The sequence below is a fragment of the Ailuropoda melanoleuca genome, chromosome 4 (genome assembly GCF_002007445.2).
Source record: "Ailuropoda melanoleuca isolate Jingjing chromosome 4, ASM200744v2, whole genome shotgun sequence".
Classification (NCBI taxonomy): domain Eukaryota; kingdom Metazoa; phylum Chordata; class Mammalia; order Carnivora; family Ursidae; genus Ailuropoda; species Ailuropoda melanoleuca.
In genome coordinates, this window is record NC_048221.1 from 107,184,245 (window position 1) to 107,200,644 (window position 16,400).

The 16,400-nt window shown below is 55.0% G+C and overlaps 1 protein-coding gene across 1 annotated transcript in view; it reads left to right on the top strand.

Annotated features, from left to right (window-relative positions):
* The first annotated feature begins 3,951 nt into the window (after positions 1 to 3,951).
* The window catches only part of LOC100480115 (paired box protein Pax-8), a 13,928-nt gene continuing 1,479 nt past the window's right edge, over positions 3,952 to 16,400 (top strand). Inside the window, exons 1-9 of the mRNA XM_034657285.1 lie at positions 3,952 to 4,035; positions 5,514 to 5,577; positions 5,903 to 6,068; positions 9,024 to 9,221; positions 10,520 to 10,608; positions 10,909 to 11,034; positions 11,299 to 11,474; positions 15,562 to 15,685; positions 16,153 to 16,385. Coding sequence (XP_034513176.1) covers positions 3,952 to 4,035; positions 5,514 to 5,577; positions 5,903 to 6,068; positions 9,024 to 9,221; positions 10,520 to 10,608; positions 10,909 to 11,034; positions 11,299 to 11,474; positions 15,562 to 15,685; positions 16,153 to 16,385 — 1,260 coding nt within the window. The remainder of the gene's footprint in view (positions 4,036 to 5,513; positions 5,578 to 5,902; positions 6,069 to 9,023; positions 9,222 to 10,519; positions 10,609 to 10,908; positions 11,035 to 11,298; positions 11,475 to 15,561; positions 15,686 to 16,152; positions 16,386 to 16,400) is intronic.

Here is a 16,400-nt window from a genome sequence, read left to right on the forward strand (position 1 = left end):
AGGGCAGGTTCCCTGCTAGCGCGGCAGCTGGTGTCGTTCCCAACCAAGACAACACTAGCCAGGAGCCTCCTTCTCACCCAAAGAGAGGTTTCAATAGGAAAGTGAACATAAAAGTAGGGGGAAAGCTCTGGGCTGGAGATCCCGGGCATGCCCACAGGGCCATCAGGTAGTAGGTACAACAGTGAGGGGGGGGCGGTGATTGCCAAGGACGACCGTCTAGAGTGGACGTTAACACTGGGGTTTGAGAAAAGCCTGGAAAACATACACATCGAACAGAACAAAGGAGGGAGGAAAACCCCAGGAAAGAGAAACAAAAGCAAGTCTGAAGGTATGAGGAACCAGGAGAGAGCGTCGTCACAGAAATGTCCCCAGGGAGGAGAACGTAGCACCCGCACCACTCCCCTCCCACCCAGTACCAGGTGCTGGAGGACCTGCTGAGCCTGGGGCACACGGCAGGGTAACCAAGGAGCAGCCAGGAAGGAAAGGAAAGAAATAGGAACAGCAAGTATGACTACTTCTTGAGAAATCTGGTCGAACACGATAGTAAGAAAAAAGTTCATCATCAAGGGGAGAATATTGGGGGGAGGAGGCAGGGGTGGGGAAGCAACATAGATGAATTTCACCGTGTTTGTAGGTCCAGGGGAAAGACCTAGTAGAAAGGGAGAGGTAAATAACATAAAAGGAATATGAGGCTAATTTACGGAGTAGAGTTCAGAACAGGTGGAAGGGTGAGGCGTCAATGCGAAATGAAGAAGTGTAAGTCACAGCTTTAGCCCGCTGCTGTCTCTCCGCTCCAGTTGGTTAGCCTGGGGGCGGGGGGTGGCGGGGGAGAAGTGCAAGGCTCGGATACCAAGGCCATGCAGCAGGTCGGGGCTGAAGCCAGACGCGGGATGCTGCTTCTCCGCGTGCCCGCCCCTTGTGTGCTAGAGTGAGGCCTAGGGGCCTAGGTAACCCATAACCGTGGATGCTGGCACGATCCAGTGTACATGCTTGCAGTGAAAGGTGGAAGGATGGAACGAGAAGTTGCAACACTAGGTTTCCGTGGTCCTGGAACATTTTTTCTAGGAGTGGTATGAGGCAGAGACCCTGGCCTCTATTCCAGAAAGGCACTAGGCCAAGGGGAGCAGCTGGGAGGTTGCAGTGGGAGCGCAGGCCTGCAAGCAAGCGAGGGTGCTGGGAACGACAGTGCCACCAGGCTAAGTACGTCAGAGCCTGCTTAGCATCGGCAAGGCCATTCCTTTGTGCAAGGGGAGCAGGCACCGTGTGATCTAAAGGACATCTCAAGGCAGCCCCCGCCCCTCCCGTGGTAGTCCTGCCGCCCTGACACCCTTTGGAGCTAAAGCAAAAACCCCCAGGTCATTAAGCAGAAATTTTCCCAAAGCAACACCTTGAACCAGTGTCACTCCAGGACTGGACAGAGGTGTGAGGAATGAGAAAGAAAGAGGACAGTCCTGGAGTCTGCCACATAGGGATCCCCCAGTGGGGAGACTATGCAGCAGCCATCACAGTGGCCGCACACCGGCCCCTCACGTCTGGAAAGCATTTTTTCTGTCGCATGTATATACGGAAGCATTAGTTAGACTTTTGTGACAGGTGCCAGGTAGACAAAGACAGGGCCCCTGCCGTTGAGGAGAATCCATAAAGGAATCCAAACAGATAAAGAGACTGATCAATGTAATCAGCGCCATGATGGAGACTTGAATGGAGGACTATGGGGGCCCAGAAAAATTCTCCGTGTGCCTTAAGGGTGTAGGATTGGTGCCTGTAACAGGAGTTTTGCACAATGAGCCTCTCTCTTTTCCTTCTACCATTCCTGCTCCTCAGAGCTCTATAAGGAGCTTATAGAGAGACCAAAGAATGCCCTAATGCCTCCCTAAATGGTCACTTCTCCATAGTACACATTTCTGGACAGCAGGCTTCAGCTGGGGCTTTGCAGGCTTCCAGACCCTTCACTGTAGAACAGTCCTATCTGGCCCTGGGAACATTGGCATCCCTTGTCTGAGGGCCTTCACACTCAGAGCCTGCTCATGTCCAGCCAGACAGGCTTGTCTTCCTCTTCCACACCCACCCCTCCCCACCCACGACGCTCCAGACCATGCAAAGGGCCTCTGCTTATGAAGCTTCAAACCTCTTTCTGGTTCACACCTTCCCCCCAGCCCAACCAGGGGCTCCCACTCATTCCCAGCTTCCGGCCTCAAAGCCCACCCCATTGTCCACAGCTGCATGGGAAGGTGGTCAGCACAGTGGGCGGTCCAGCCCTTCCCAGTGCAGGAAGGAAGGCTGCACCCACCTCTGGGCATTTGGTGGTGACTTACCCAAAGGAGTCCACTCCCCCACACCGGACACAGGAAGGACAAAAGACCTTCCGTTACAGGGACTCAGCTCAAAACCTCAAACCATAGGGGCCATCTCCATCTTCAGCCAGCAGGCTCTTTCCAGACTCTGCTACCCGCCTGTCTACACCACAGTAAATGTCTTCCAATGTCTTGAGAGCACCAAGACCTCGTGCATGGATTTATTTTCACGTGGAAACTTCTTCACCTGGTTATCTCCTAGTCATCCCTCCTGCAACCTCCAACTGACCACTTACGGGCTCCCCTAACACCTGACCTTAACCTCTCTCAAGCGACTTCTCCCTTAGCATGGTGATTCCCAATTTATGTGATTGCATCCCCCCAAGATTGTAAGTTCCTTGAGGGCCATTTTCTTGTCCTTTTCAAGATGGTTTCCTCAGTGCTTTATGTCTGATTTGTGGCAGGCACTTCGTACATAAGTGTTGATATAAGAAGCAATGAAAACTATGATATACGAAGAATATGAATTATTGTTCTTTGAAGCTGGTGGGGCCAAGGTGGTAGGTGTATAAGTATTTAGTTCCTCTCTTGATTTTCTTTACCAGCCATGGCCCAGCCTAAACCAGTGGTTTGTGACATGTGGCCCCAGACAAGCAGCATCTGGGAACTTCTTAGAAACAAATTCTTGGTACCATCCCAGACCTGCTGATTCAGACACTCTGGGCCTTGGGCTCATCAGCCTGTGATTTAACAAGCCCCCCACATGATTCTGGTGCACGGTCAAGTGTGAGAACCACTGTTCCTGCCCTAAGGCCAAGCTTGGGGTCATAACATTCAACCATGTAAATATTAAAAGTTAGAAAAACTTTGCACGAAATCAAGATTTTCAGCAAACCAAACACTCCTACATCCTGGTTTCCCCATCTTCTTAGAGCAGTTGTCATAGCGTCCGCAGCTGACACAGCAAGAATTTCCATTCAATGGATGAGAACAGTAAGGCTGGAAAAAAAAAACACCCACTTTCTCAAATGATAAAATTAAAACAGGCAGAGTCAATGCAGGAATCTGGCCCAATGCTCTTTGTACAGCAACACAAAGTCATTCAGAAGCCAGCAAAATAAAATAAAGCACCAGAGAATTGATAGTTTAAGGGCCAGAGGTATGAATACGCCTTTCCCTTCACACTGATGCTGGATGATCTGATAAATAAGATTTCAGGAGGGTTCCTGAGGGCCTGGGTCTCTAAGGATTCTGATCAGTCCTTCAGGAAGATTTAGAACAATAGTCCACACAGCTTCTTCGATAGAGAGACAGACAACGGTGGGGTTTTTTAATTTTTTTTAAGGCACAATACCCAATTCACGTCACCTCAAAAATGGCACTTGGTTTTTTCAACCTGCTACCTTTCTAGAGGTGAAGAACTCCGCCTGTAGGAAACCTTGCTTCTAGATACAGAGGTCCTAGCACAGCACCTGAGGTTGGGTGGATGACGTGGCCGCCTAAGTTCTGGAAAATGGGGACAAAGCTGGGCTGTCTCAAGGTCTTGTCTGCCTTTGGGTGGCTGTCTGGCGCCCCCTTGTGTTCAGTGTCTGGACCCAAAGAGCCAAAAGACCACGAGGATGGAGTGAGGGTCAAATGGCTAAGTCATTCTCCAAGGATGGCCTGTGGCCATGAGAAGCCAGTGGAAGGGGCTCAGAAGTGGGCCATCTGGGATGTCCTCCCAGCCGTGGTGGAAAAGCACGTGCTGGGACAAGCGGCCTCATGTGGGACAGTGGAGGTTGTGTCCAAGCTCACCCAGTTGCCTCCACCAGGGAGATGGGTCTCTGTGTCCCTCCTGCTGGGTATTTGGCCAGCAGGCTCATTCCTCCTGACTTAGTGCCCAGGCCAGAGACTTATAGCTTCTTTTTTGTTCTTTAAAGAGAAATTGACTGCTCCTCTGTAGCCAGCTTGGGCCCCCGAGGAGACATTGCAAGACAGTTCTGAATGTGCTAAGTCTGTGGGCGGTAATGGGCACGGTGTGCCCAGCAGAGCCACTTCCCACCCTTGGCCATAAATAGTCCTTAACGGGCTCACCCAGAAGGCTTGGTGCTGGCTCTTCCTCCTCGCCTGCCCGTTCCCCCTGTCTCCCACCCCTGGAGCTCTGTCAGCCCAGCCAGATCACCAAATCCTGCCCTGGTATGAAAAGGTGTCCTTCATGCCTGGATCATGGCACCTTCAGCACAGGCTGCAGACCAATGCCAGGCTTCCAGGACTGGTTCTGGCCATAGAACAGGGCTTGACCCAGGAAGCACTGATGGAAGCCTTAATTCTTGGCTACAGCCTGGCTGCTCCTCATACAGGCTGAGTCACATACATCATAGAAAGCATGTCACTCACGCTCTCTAACCCCAGCCTCTTCGTCAGCAAAAGGCGATCTCAGCCCCAGAATGAGCCCAGCCTAGGTCTCATGATTTTTGAGAGTTGAGAATGTTGGTAACTCTAACTGACAAGCACCTTCTTGCCTCTAAGCCTTTGCAGCTGCTTTTCCCACTGCCTGGAACAGTTTCCTCCCCTCTCTCCTTCCCTTGGTGAACACCTCTTTACCGTCAGTCAAAGCATAGACTTCTTCAGGAGCCCTTCTAGAGTCCCCTAAGCGTGGGCTTGGTCCCCGCCAGTGATCCCCATAACCCTCTGCTTGGCCCTGGCCCCAGCAGTGGTCACGTGGTCTGGTAATTGGCTGTCTGTTGGTCTGGGCCCTCCGCTTTAGTAAACCCCATGAGACAAGAACAGAGATCGCCTGGGCACCTGCAGGGCCTGGTACAGTGCCCGGCACATGGTAGGCACTCAGTACATAGGCGCTTGACAAGATAGATGGGCTCAGAATGAAACACAGGCTGGGGCCAGAGAGCAGAGGGCAAGGCAGCAAGGAAGCTAAGAAAATGCACACACATCCATGGTGTGTCCACTGTCTGCACAGTGGCCTGCAACCCACCGTGTCATGTCCCTGGAGATCTCCGCCCGCCCTTTTAGTGCTCTGGCCTGTTCGAGAGAGGAGCCATGGGATCACTCGGGCTGGGAGCCTGTGCCCCAGCTCGGACCACAGAATAGCTCTGCTTTTGTTCGTTTGCGTTCGTGTTTCTCAATGCACTTGTGCTGATAAAATCGGGCTCTGTGTTAAAAGGAAGAAAGACAAAGACAAACGTAAAGACCGCTGATTTAGTCTACGCCCTCATTTTACAGATAAGGAAAAGCAAGCCAGAGAGGAGAGGGGACGTTCTCCAGCATCACGCAGCTCAGCACCAGAGTAGGAAGACCCAGCATCTCCAGCTTTTTATACACGTGTCAGAGGGAGGGACGAAGGTGGGGGGTTGTTATTCAGAGTGAAGGGCCGAGGGACTGAGAGGAGACTGAGAGGCCCAAGCGGTGCCCAGATTGCTATGTGTGCTCCCTCTGGCATCATACGCCACCCTCCCCGATGGGAGCCAGCCTCCCTCTGCACTGGTGTCTCCCTCAGGCACCAGAGGACGTGATGGTGAGAGTTCCCACGCACAGGGTCGTGCACACACGCAAGCACCCACGCCCACCCTGCCTGGTCCTGACAGCTGTTCCCGCAACTACTGTCTTCTTAGGCCACGGAGGGCTGAACCAGCTGGGAGGGGCCTTTGTGAACGGCAGACCCCTGCCCGAGGTGGTGCGTCAACGCATCGTGGACCTGGCCCACCAGGGGGTGAGGCCCTGCGACATCTCCCGCCAGCTCCGAGTCAGCCATGGCTGTGTCAGCAAGATCCTTGGCAGGTAAGCACGAAATTCAGTGCGCGCCACCTTCCCTGCAGGGCTTGCCTTGGGCGGCCCATCTCGCAGCCAGACCCCTTCCCGGGGGCACTGGGTTTGTCCCGATGTCCAGCTTCGGTCCTGGTGGTGCTTCCAGGCCTCCCCGCCCACTGCTCTTCTGTTATTTTCCTGTCCTTGCTTCTTTCTTTGTCCTTTTCTCCTTCCTTTTGTTTCGCCCTCTTGCTCTTCTCCTCTGCCCTATCTCTCATTTTTAGGGGCTTCTCTACTCCTAAAGCAGGAGAATCTTCTCCAAAGCACCCACCCCAACCCTGGCTGAGACCAAGGGAAATGGAGCCGCTAGAGAGGGGCACAGGATCGAGGTGGTTCCTGCGATCCACCCCCACCCCCAGGGAAGTCTCAGTGTGCTTCTCAAACTCTTAATTCCCAGAGCACCTGCACCAGAAGCACCAGGGCTCCTTGATGAGATGTGGAGCCCTAAGGCCTGGTCCAGACCTACATATAAATCACAGCATCCACGCCGGGAGCCAGTCCTGGGTGCCGTAATTTTTAGGAGATGACCAGGCACCAGTTATGAACACTCACTCCAGAGCAGTGGTTCATCGCCCTGGCTGACTGTTAGAGTCACCTTGGGAAGCTTAATTTAAAAAAAAGAAATTATGTCTAGGCCCCAGCCCACGCCCATTAAAGCAGAACTTTAGGAGAACGGGCCCAAGTTTTTGTACAGTGTTGAGGCTCCTTCAAGGGATTCCCATTTCCTGTAGCCAGAGTTCAGGACTGCTGACCCTAAGGTCAGGAGGGACCAGGAGCAGCAAAGCCCTGCTTCCGCGCTGACACAGCATAGTCTGAGAGCCACTCCCAAAATGCCCCTGCACTGGGGGACTTGGGGCTTTGCCTCGGCTCAGCGCACCTGTCTCTCTCATGCAGCTCATAGGTGGATTCAACGGGAGTTCTGGCTTAATGAGGCAAAGGGACCTGACTGTAGCTGAACCATGGAGAGCCCTGGCTTCCCGACTGAAGTTGCCAAGGGCAAGGGTCAGGAGAGGGGCTCCCAAGATGGGCTGCAGTATCCCCGAGAGATGAACCTAGAATGGCTATGACAGACAAGCAGAGTTTTAAAGAACCAGACTTTACTCTACAGTAGAAGAGACCAGAGAGTTTCCACCACAAAGAGGGGAAAGTTATCCTGACATAAGTCACAGATCTCCCAAAGCAGCTGGCTGGGGGCTCTGGAGAGAGGAAAAGTGGATAGCCTGGGAGAACAGGCTTGACTTAAGAGGCCGGACGTGGCCAGGGATCCAGGCCAGGCTGGTGTTCCAGAGTCCAGGAAGAACAGCTTCCACCCAAACCATGCAATCTGGTAGAAAACCAGTGGCCAGCTAGGGGGTGGCGGGGGGGGGGGGGCGGGGAGAAGGCAGGGGAACAAAGATGAACCAGTAAGACNGTCTCAGTGTGCTTCTCAAACTCTTAATTCCCAGAGCACCTGCACCAGAAGCACCAGGGCTCCTTGATGAGATGTGGAGCCCTAAGGCCTGGTCCAGACCTACATATAAATCACAGCATCCACGCCGGGAGCCAGTCCTGGGTGCCGTAATTTTTAGGAGATGACCAGGCACCAGTTATGAACACTCACTCCAGAGCAGTGGTTCATCGCCCTGGCTGACTGTTAGAGTCACCTTGGGAAGCTTAATTTAAAAAAAAGAAATTATGTCTAGGCCCCAGCCCACGCCCATTAAAGCAGAACTTTAGGAGAACGGGCCCAAGTTTTTGTACAGTGTTGAGGCTCCTTCAAGGGATTCCCATTTCCTGTAGCCAGAGTTCAGGACTGCTGACCCTAAGGTCAGGAGGGACCAGGAGCAGCAAAGCCCTGCTTCCGCGCTGACACAGCATAGTCTGAGAGCCACTCCCAAAATGCCCCTGCACTGGGGGACTTGGGGCTTTGCCTCGGCTCAGCGCACCTGTCTCTCTCATGCAGCTCATAGGTGGATTCAACGGGAGTTCTGGCTTAATGAGGCAAAGGGACCTGACTGTAGCTGAACCATGGAGAGCCCTGGCTTCCCGACTGAAGTTGCCAAGGGCAAGGGTCAGGAGAGGGGCTCCCAAGATGGGCTGCAGTATCCCCGAGAGATGAACCTAGAATGGCTATGACAGACAAGCAGAGTTTTAAAGAACCAGACTTTACTCTACAGTAGAAGAGACCAGAGAGTTTCCACCACAAAGAGGGGAAAGTTATCCTGACATAAGTCACAGATCTCCCAAAGCAGCTGGCTGGGGGCTCTGGAGAGAGGAAAAGTGGATAGCCTGGGAGAACAGGCTTGACTTAAGAGGCCGGACGTGGCCAGGGATCCAGGCCAGGCTGGTGTTCCAGAGTCCAGGAAGAACAGCTTCCACCCAAACCATGCAATCTGGTAGAAAACCAGTGGCCAGCTAGGGGGTGGCGGGGGGGGGGGTGCGGGGAGAAGGCAGGGGAACAAAGATGAACCAGTAAGACAGAGCAGAGGGCCCAGGGATCCAAACTGGCTTCCTGGGGAGGGTAAAACCAGGATGGCCAAGAACGGCGAGTCAGGCTTTAACCCCAGAAAGCTGCGTGGAGAACCCTGCCACTGTGATCCTGTGTGTGTGCACAGAGTACGTGCAGCAGAGCTTCCTTTCTAAGAAGGGAAATCTGCTCCATAGGTGGCCCTTGGGGGAGCTCAGACGCAGGAGACTGGCTGGAGGGAAAAAGGAGAAGCCAGGTGTCCAGGGTGAAGTCTTTAGCAGAGGGTTCTGGTTTGTCAGCAGCATAAACTATTCATGCAAGGGGAACAGACCGTGCCAGGAACACCAAGTGCCTGAGGCCAGCCCTGGGGGTGCATTTTAGCCCCAGAAGCCTTGGAGAGGAACGAGAGTCTCTGGCTAAGACCCTGCCCGGAGACCCCACCTGCTTACTGGGTAATTCTTTGGGGTTCTCTATTGGAGTAGGTACTACGAGACCGGCAGCATCCGGCCTGGAGTGATAGGGGGCTCCAAGCCCAAGGTGGCTACCCCCAAGGTGGTGGAGAAGATTGGAGACTACAAGCGGCAGAACCCCACCATGTTTGCCTGGGAGATCCGAGACCGGCTCCTGGCGGAGGGGGTCTGTGACAATGACACTGTGCCCAGTGTCAGCTCCATCAACAGGTGAGAGGGACACAGTGCCCGGGGTGGAGGGGGGAGAGGGCAGGGTACCTGGGCTTTGGGGGAACCATGACGGAGACCCAAAGAAGGGCCTGGCTTGGGTGGAACAGAGCCTAGGAAGGGGCCTCCTGCTGAAGAATTCAGCAGGAAGCACCCCACCCCCTGGANACCCCCCGTTGTACTTCGCCAGTTTTCCTCCTCACATGCTATATCCTCTTCATTTCAATAAAAGAATCCTGAAGTGACCCTTTCCTGGGCCACACGACCCCTAACCTGGCCCTCATTCAAGCATTCACTCAATTGTTTGGTCATTCCATTATTCGCTCACAGCCTCAATCAATCATTTACCCACTCATTCATTCCTATATACATAATTCACTCACTATGTGCTAGGTCCTAGGAACACACAATCCTGTCCTTGTGGGGCTTATAGTCTAGTGAGAAGACAGACAGTAATCAAGTATTAATCAAGTGCCCCCACACACATTTGTAAAAATGCGGCTCTAAGTCCTCCTAAGGAGAGGAACGTGAGGTATGTGAGCTGGCGAAAGGTGCTTGGTTTAGGAAGGAATGAAAAGATGTCCCTGAGTAAGAAACAATGACTAAGAGTTAACTAGGAGTAAAGGGGAGCCAAAGGAGTTCTGAGACGGCACATGCAAAGGCCCTGTGGCTCACAGATCTTAGACAAGAAGCTGAAAGAAAGCCAGCAGATAGAAGGGGAGCACAAGGTGGGCTGAGTTGGGAATGTCAGCAAAGACTGCCCTTTAAAGGTTGGTGGCCATGTCACATATTCTTGCCTGTGACCTATAAGAAACTTTGCAGACTTTAAGCAGGAGGCTGACTTGCATTTCGAAAAGTCCACTCCGGTTACAATAGGGAGAATAGATTAGAAAGGGTCAAGAGTAGGTAGGGGGTGGCCACTGAGTGATCCCAGCGGGAGAGAGCTGGTGGTGGCCTGCATTAAGCTGCTGACAGTGTCATGCAGAGAGGAGTCAGTGCTGGAGAAGTTTATGAGGTCAAACCCACAGAACCTCATGATGGCTTTGGTAGAGGAGAGAGGGAGGCAGATGTGAAGCCCCACCTGTATTTCTGCCTTGAGTGACCAGTGGAACTGATCAAGAAACAGCAACACTGGGAAGGACCAGGTGTGAGGAGTGAGGTCAGGGGTTCAATTGTAGACAGGCTGCACTTGAGGTGCCTCTAAGATACCTAAGGGGCTCTCAAAAAGGCACAGGATCTGGGGCTGCGTGAGTCCTGTTTCCTCCTCCTCTCTCTACTGGGCTTTCTCGTCTTCCTTACAGAATCATCCGGACCAAAGTGCAGCAACCGTTCAACCTCCCCATGGACAGCTGCGTGGCCACCAAGTCCCTGAGCCCAGGACATACGCTGAGTGAGTGCTGATGTGCTGGCACACTCAACCTTGCACACACACACCCATCTGCAAACACACAGTCGCACACGCGCCCACACAGACACATGTGCCGGCATGGCCAGAGCCCTTCCGCAGGGACAAAGCCTCGCTGGGTCCCAGGAAAGACGCACTGACATACTTAGGGGTAGGAACACTTCAGGCGGCCTCGACTCCAAGAACCCCTGGTGCCAATGGGCCCTCTGACTCCTCCATAGTGGCAGCAGAGGCTCTGAGGGGTGCCCCCCGTTTGCTGACCCTCTCCCTCTCATCCCACTGCAGTCCCCAGCTCAGCCGTCACGCCCCCGGAGTCACCCCAGTCGGACTCCCTGGGCTCCACCTACTCCATCAATGGGCTCCTGGGGATCGCTCAGCCTGGCAGCGACAGCAAGAGGAAAATGGACGACAGTGAGTGTTGGGGAACCAGGGGGCAGGTTGGGGGTACAGGAGGGCAGTCTGCCCGGGCTCCAAGGGGACTGGTAGCTCCGGACTTTGCAGGTGCTGGCGACTCCCGCCTACAGCACATGGCCTGTCCCTAAGCTGGCCACAGTCCCAACAGCCTGGAGCCAGGTCCTTCCTGTCCCTCTGCAGCCCGCGTCTGCCCCCCCATTCTGGCCTGGGGCACGGGTAGAGGGGTCCCCTGAACACTTTCTCCCTGCCTGGGGATGCCAGGTGACCAGGACAGCTGCCGGCTGAGCATCGACTCCCAGAGCAGCAGCAGCGGGCCCCGCAAGCACCCACGCACGGACGCCTTCAGCCAGCACCACCTTGAGCCGCTCGAGTGCCCGTTCGAGCGGCAGCACTACCCGGAGGCCTATGCCTCCCCCAGCCACACCAAAGGCGAGCAGGTGAGCAGCCAGGTGAGCGGCCGAGCGGCATTGGGCAGGGGCCGCAGCAAAGAGCAGTCTCTGGAAGACTCCTAGTCAGTCTGCAGTCTCGCCACCCGAGCAACTTCAAGTTGCACCAGTGGGCTCAGGGCGCAAGCTTCACAGCTCCAAGCCCACACAGACTTCATTTTACCAGACGCCGGCACCTCCTTCCTTCTCCCCCCAGCCCTCTTGCCTTTCCTCGCCCTTAGCCTCTGAGCTCCGCCCTTTCAGGAGCTCACCACCAGGCCGTGCCATCCCTCTGTCCTCCGGGGCTTCCCCACACCGCACGGTCAGGTCCCCCAGCTCTGAAGCGGCAGCTTGAAGCCTTACGCCGTGACCTCGACCGACACCTCCAGCCCAGCTCTGGCCACTCATACCTGCACACCGTATGACCTGCATTACTCACCTCCCGAGCATGTCATTCTCGTTCACACCTCTCTGCACTGGCACACTGCATGCCCGCCGCGCAGAGCGCCTTTCCTTCCACCTTCCTGCCTGGAAAAGTACCGTCAGGCCATGATGACTCATCTCAAGCATCACTTACCCATGAGTCATGCCCTGCCCCTCAGACATGCTTCCTCTCTCCCTCGTCTGTGCTTCTGTCCATCCAACACGCCATTCCAGTAACTTCTCACAGCGTGCTGTGATTGTCCAGTGGCCGAAGGTGTAGGCAGTGGGTTTCATAAGGCAGGCCAGCATCTTGAAGCATCTTTTTATTTGTATTTTTTTTATCTCCGGCACCAACATTGTGCCCCTCTTAGAATAGATACTCAGTAAAGTTGTATTGGTGAATGAGCCGAGAAATCCAGAACAATAAATTGCGAGTTACAGGGGAGTTTTTATTTCTAGTGCTCAGGACAGGTGAAATGGTTCATAGTGGGTCAGCTTCCGGGAAAAGCTAACAGAGATGTCACTGGTCTCCCCCCGCCCCGAGCCCAACAAAGACTTCACAATTCCCACAGAACTTCCAGAACTGCTGGCCCCCTCCTTTCATGTGGATCTGTCCACAGTAGCAGTGGCTTCCACCCCTCTCCCCTCCCCGGGTCAACCAGCTGAGGAATTCCCTTAGGGTGGGTCTGCTCACCCCACTTTGCTCATGCTGTCATTTGATCCAGGAGTGAGGCAAGCCTTACGCCTTGAAAGTCCTGAGCAGGACAATGGGGACGATGCCAATAAGCCGCTGAACCACTGCCAGGACCGTCTGGGCTGCTGGGCCCACGCCAGCCCCGCAGCTGGGCAGGCAATCTGCGTCAGCGATTTTATCAGCCTGGGCTGTGGCCACCGCGAGGGGGTGCAGAGAAAGCTGGCTGTCAGCAGACCCGGGGAGAGGGTCCGGGTGCTCAGCCGAGAGTCAGCACATGGCTCCCGGAGGGAAGTGGAGCTGCAGCTGAGGGCTCACAGGGAGCCCGCTGCGTGTGCAAGCACCAGCTGGCCTGCAGAAGCCCTGCTGCTGGGCCCCTGGCACCCGCTGGGTCCCACAGCCATCTCCTGGCTCCATTGCTGAGCCCCCAGAGGGCCCTGCCTGATGACAAGGAGACCGAGGCTGGCACATGTGCGTGGGGAATTGTGGTCTTGGAGAGCCTTAGAGCCACAGGGACCTCGGGGACCACAGAGTCCAGTCTTTCCATTTGTGTGGAGACAACCCAGGGCTGGGGAGGGTAGACAGAGCCTGGGGGAGCGAAGGGTTACGGAGCTCATGTCTGCGGCCCTGGTTTCATTCAGACTGGCCTGCGGGCACCGTTGTAGATCCGATGCTTCTATGTTGGTTCTTATTCGAAGGCTGGAGAAAGAGAGTTTGAAGACCATGGAACTGCTCCAACCTCTCGTCCTATAGATAAGGAAACTGGGGCTCAGCAGTGCCCAGCCATGATTCATTCCCTCCCTCAGCCCATCTTCTACTTGCTCATTCATTCACCCGGCCGCGTGGTGAGGGGCAGGGAGCATCCGGCCTTGCGTCTGAGCCCCTACCTTTCCTGCCTTTGATGACTCAGACTGTGCTGTCAAAGGACACTCTGTGCTCTCACCTGGGCCCAGGAAGGCCCTCTGGCCTGGGGAGCCGAGAGAGGGAAGCACAGGTCCACACAGCTGACCTCGGGATGAGGGGGGAAGGCACAGCCATCTTTCCTATAAGATCAACAGGGGGGAAAGCATTCAACGGAAACGCCATGTGGCCTCGCTCCTGGTTGCTGTTTCGCCACCAGGCCCAGCCAGGAGTCACAGTTAGGAACAGTTCTTTGTCCTCCATTTTACAAGTGCAACAAGAAACAGATCAGCAGAATGTGAATAGTAATGACAGAGACCAAGAATTTTGCCCCTTATGACTCACAAATAATATGTATTAGAGCAACGTATCAGGTATTCTGTGCTGAGCATTGAACACGTGTATAAAAAATCTCGCGTAATCCTTACATCAGCCTGGTGATGCAGGTTCTATTCTCCCTGTAAGAGGGATGAGGAAGTCATGGCTCAGAGGGGTCTAGGAGCCCACAGCTACGTGGCTGGTCGCTGCAGACGCAGGCCTCAAACTGGCCCACGTGCTAGAGCATTACGTCACTCTGCACCCCAGTTCAAGTTCAATCCCAAGAAGAAATCCAGCCATCACTGGGAGGGTGGGTGACTTTGGGGGGGATTGGGAGATTCCCCCCCCCCGAATTGTCTGGATTTGGGAAAGCTATAGGAGTTTGAGTAGGTATTTGTTATCAAACCAACACATCCATAAGGCATTTTAAACTTTTCTTACACTCTCTAGAAATTAGGTATTTTGCTCAATTTCATTAAGCCCAGCTCTAAGCAGCTCCGCCCCGCCTTGAAGCAGGCCCCCCTCGGAAAGCATGGAACCAGAGCACCATTTAGTCAGTAATCGCGGCTCCACGGTAACGGCGCCCTGGTGGCCTCTAGAATTGCCTGCAGCTTCCAAAAGTGCCCAGCAGGCAACCAGAAAGCGCCATGGCCCCTTGGAGAACGTGGCTCCATGGAAATCACCGGAAGTGATTGCCTTTAGTGGAGCTGTTATGTAACCGTGGAGTGTTCCTTGATTTTACCGTTGTACACAGAGTGTGCTTGTGATGTGTGTGACCCACATGTGGGGAACACATGTGTGCTTGCGTGTGCTGTCTTGTCCCCTCGAGGGAGGGAGTCACCGTGAGGGGTAGTGCACACTTGCCCATAACTGAACAAAGGAGAAAGAAAACCCTGCAGTTAAAGAGGTTTTTGTTTTGTTTTGTATTGTTTTAACAAAATTAACCCCAAGGATCACCTGCCAGGGGAATCTGGATATAGAGGAGAGGAAGACGATAGCCGCCTGTTCCGGTCGGGTGGGGGGGGGTGTCACATCTGCCGCTCTCCTGAGGGAAAGAGCACCAGGGGAGGTTTAGTCCCTGTGTCATTCTTGCCTGGGAACTTGCCTGTCTGGGTTTCAGGCTCTCCACATATAAAACAGACACAGTACTGCTTGCCCACGTCACAGGGCCATCGGGCTCAGTGGACAGGATAACATGGGCAAAGCTCTCATGTGCGCTCTTTGCAAACGGACTGGTCATGATGTCATCCAGTTGAGCGCAGCGTTTGAGAACATGGACATGAGAGCCGGACCCCTTAGGTTTCCGTCCTGGCTCTGCCCCATAGGGGAACGTGCCGGGTTTCATGGCCCCCCGTGGCCGTGTTTCCTGTCTGGAGAGGAATAAACTCATGAATCAGGGAAGCACCCTGAACCGCGCCACAGGCTGACCACTCCCACCCGCATCCTGTTCTCTGTGGCTCCAGACCTTGTGGGGCGACAGGGAAGGAGGTGGCCATCTAGCCAAGCCCTCAGGCCCCCAGCCGGCTTTGAACCCTAGGGCTGCCGGAGGGGAAGCTGTGAGCTAGGGATTGGGCAACAGTGGGGCTGCGAGAGGAGCAGGAGAATAAGACACATAAGAACCCATGAAACAGGCTAAGTTGAGTCCAGCATGCATGGAAAGATGGGGACAGTGAGGAAGGGAGCGTTTCCGGGGAGATTAGGTCGCAGGGTCCCTACTGAGGCCTGCTGCCTACGGCCTCTGTGCGCTGACTTCTCTTTGCTCCCCAGGGCCTCTACCCGCTGCCCTTGCTCAACAGCACCGCCCTGGACGATGGCAAGGCTACCCTGACCCCTTCCAACACGCCCTTGGGACGCAACCTCTCGACTCACCAGACCTACCCAGTGGTGGCAGGTACGATGCCTGGACTGTCCTGGGCCACTTGGCCCCAGCTGCACAGAGGGGCTGCAAGGCAGAGCCTGGCTGGCCCTGAGGAGGATGGGGCTAGGGCCCTGGGCCTGCACAGGAGAGGTGGGCTGTGCTGGCTGGGCCTGCAGGTGGGTCCAGAGGGTCCTGCCTCGTCATAGCCCAGGGCCTCCTCCGCGCCTCCTCGCTCCCCCACCGCCGCGGGGGAGGGGAGGGGGGCACACACTGTCCTTCCACACTGCAAAGGCACAGCAGGGAGGCAGAGCTGCTCTCTCCCCCTCACTCACCCTGAGGAACACGCGCAGCCCCTCCCGCCACCCCAGACTCAGAGAGGAGCCACAGCCCCAGCGCCCCGCCTGCACCACCCCAACCCCCCACATCTCATGGCTGGGTTTGTGCATGTGCCCACCGCATCATCTCACACCCCTCTCTCCTTGTTGTCTCCCTCCCTCCAGCAGATCCTCATTCACCCTTCGCCATAAAGCAGGAAACCCCCGAGGTGTCCAGTTCTAGCTCCACCCCTTCCTCTTTATCTAGCTCCGCCTTTTTGGATCTGCAGCAAGTCGGCTCCGGGGTCCCAGCCGGTGCCTCGGTCCCGCCCTTCAATGCCTTTCCCCATGCTGCCTCCGTGTACGGGCAGTTCACGGGCCAGGCCCTCCTCTCAGGTACGACAGGGAGGTCCTGGGCCGTGCAGCTCTGGTGG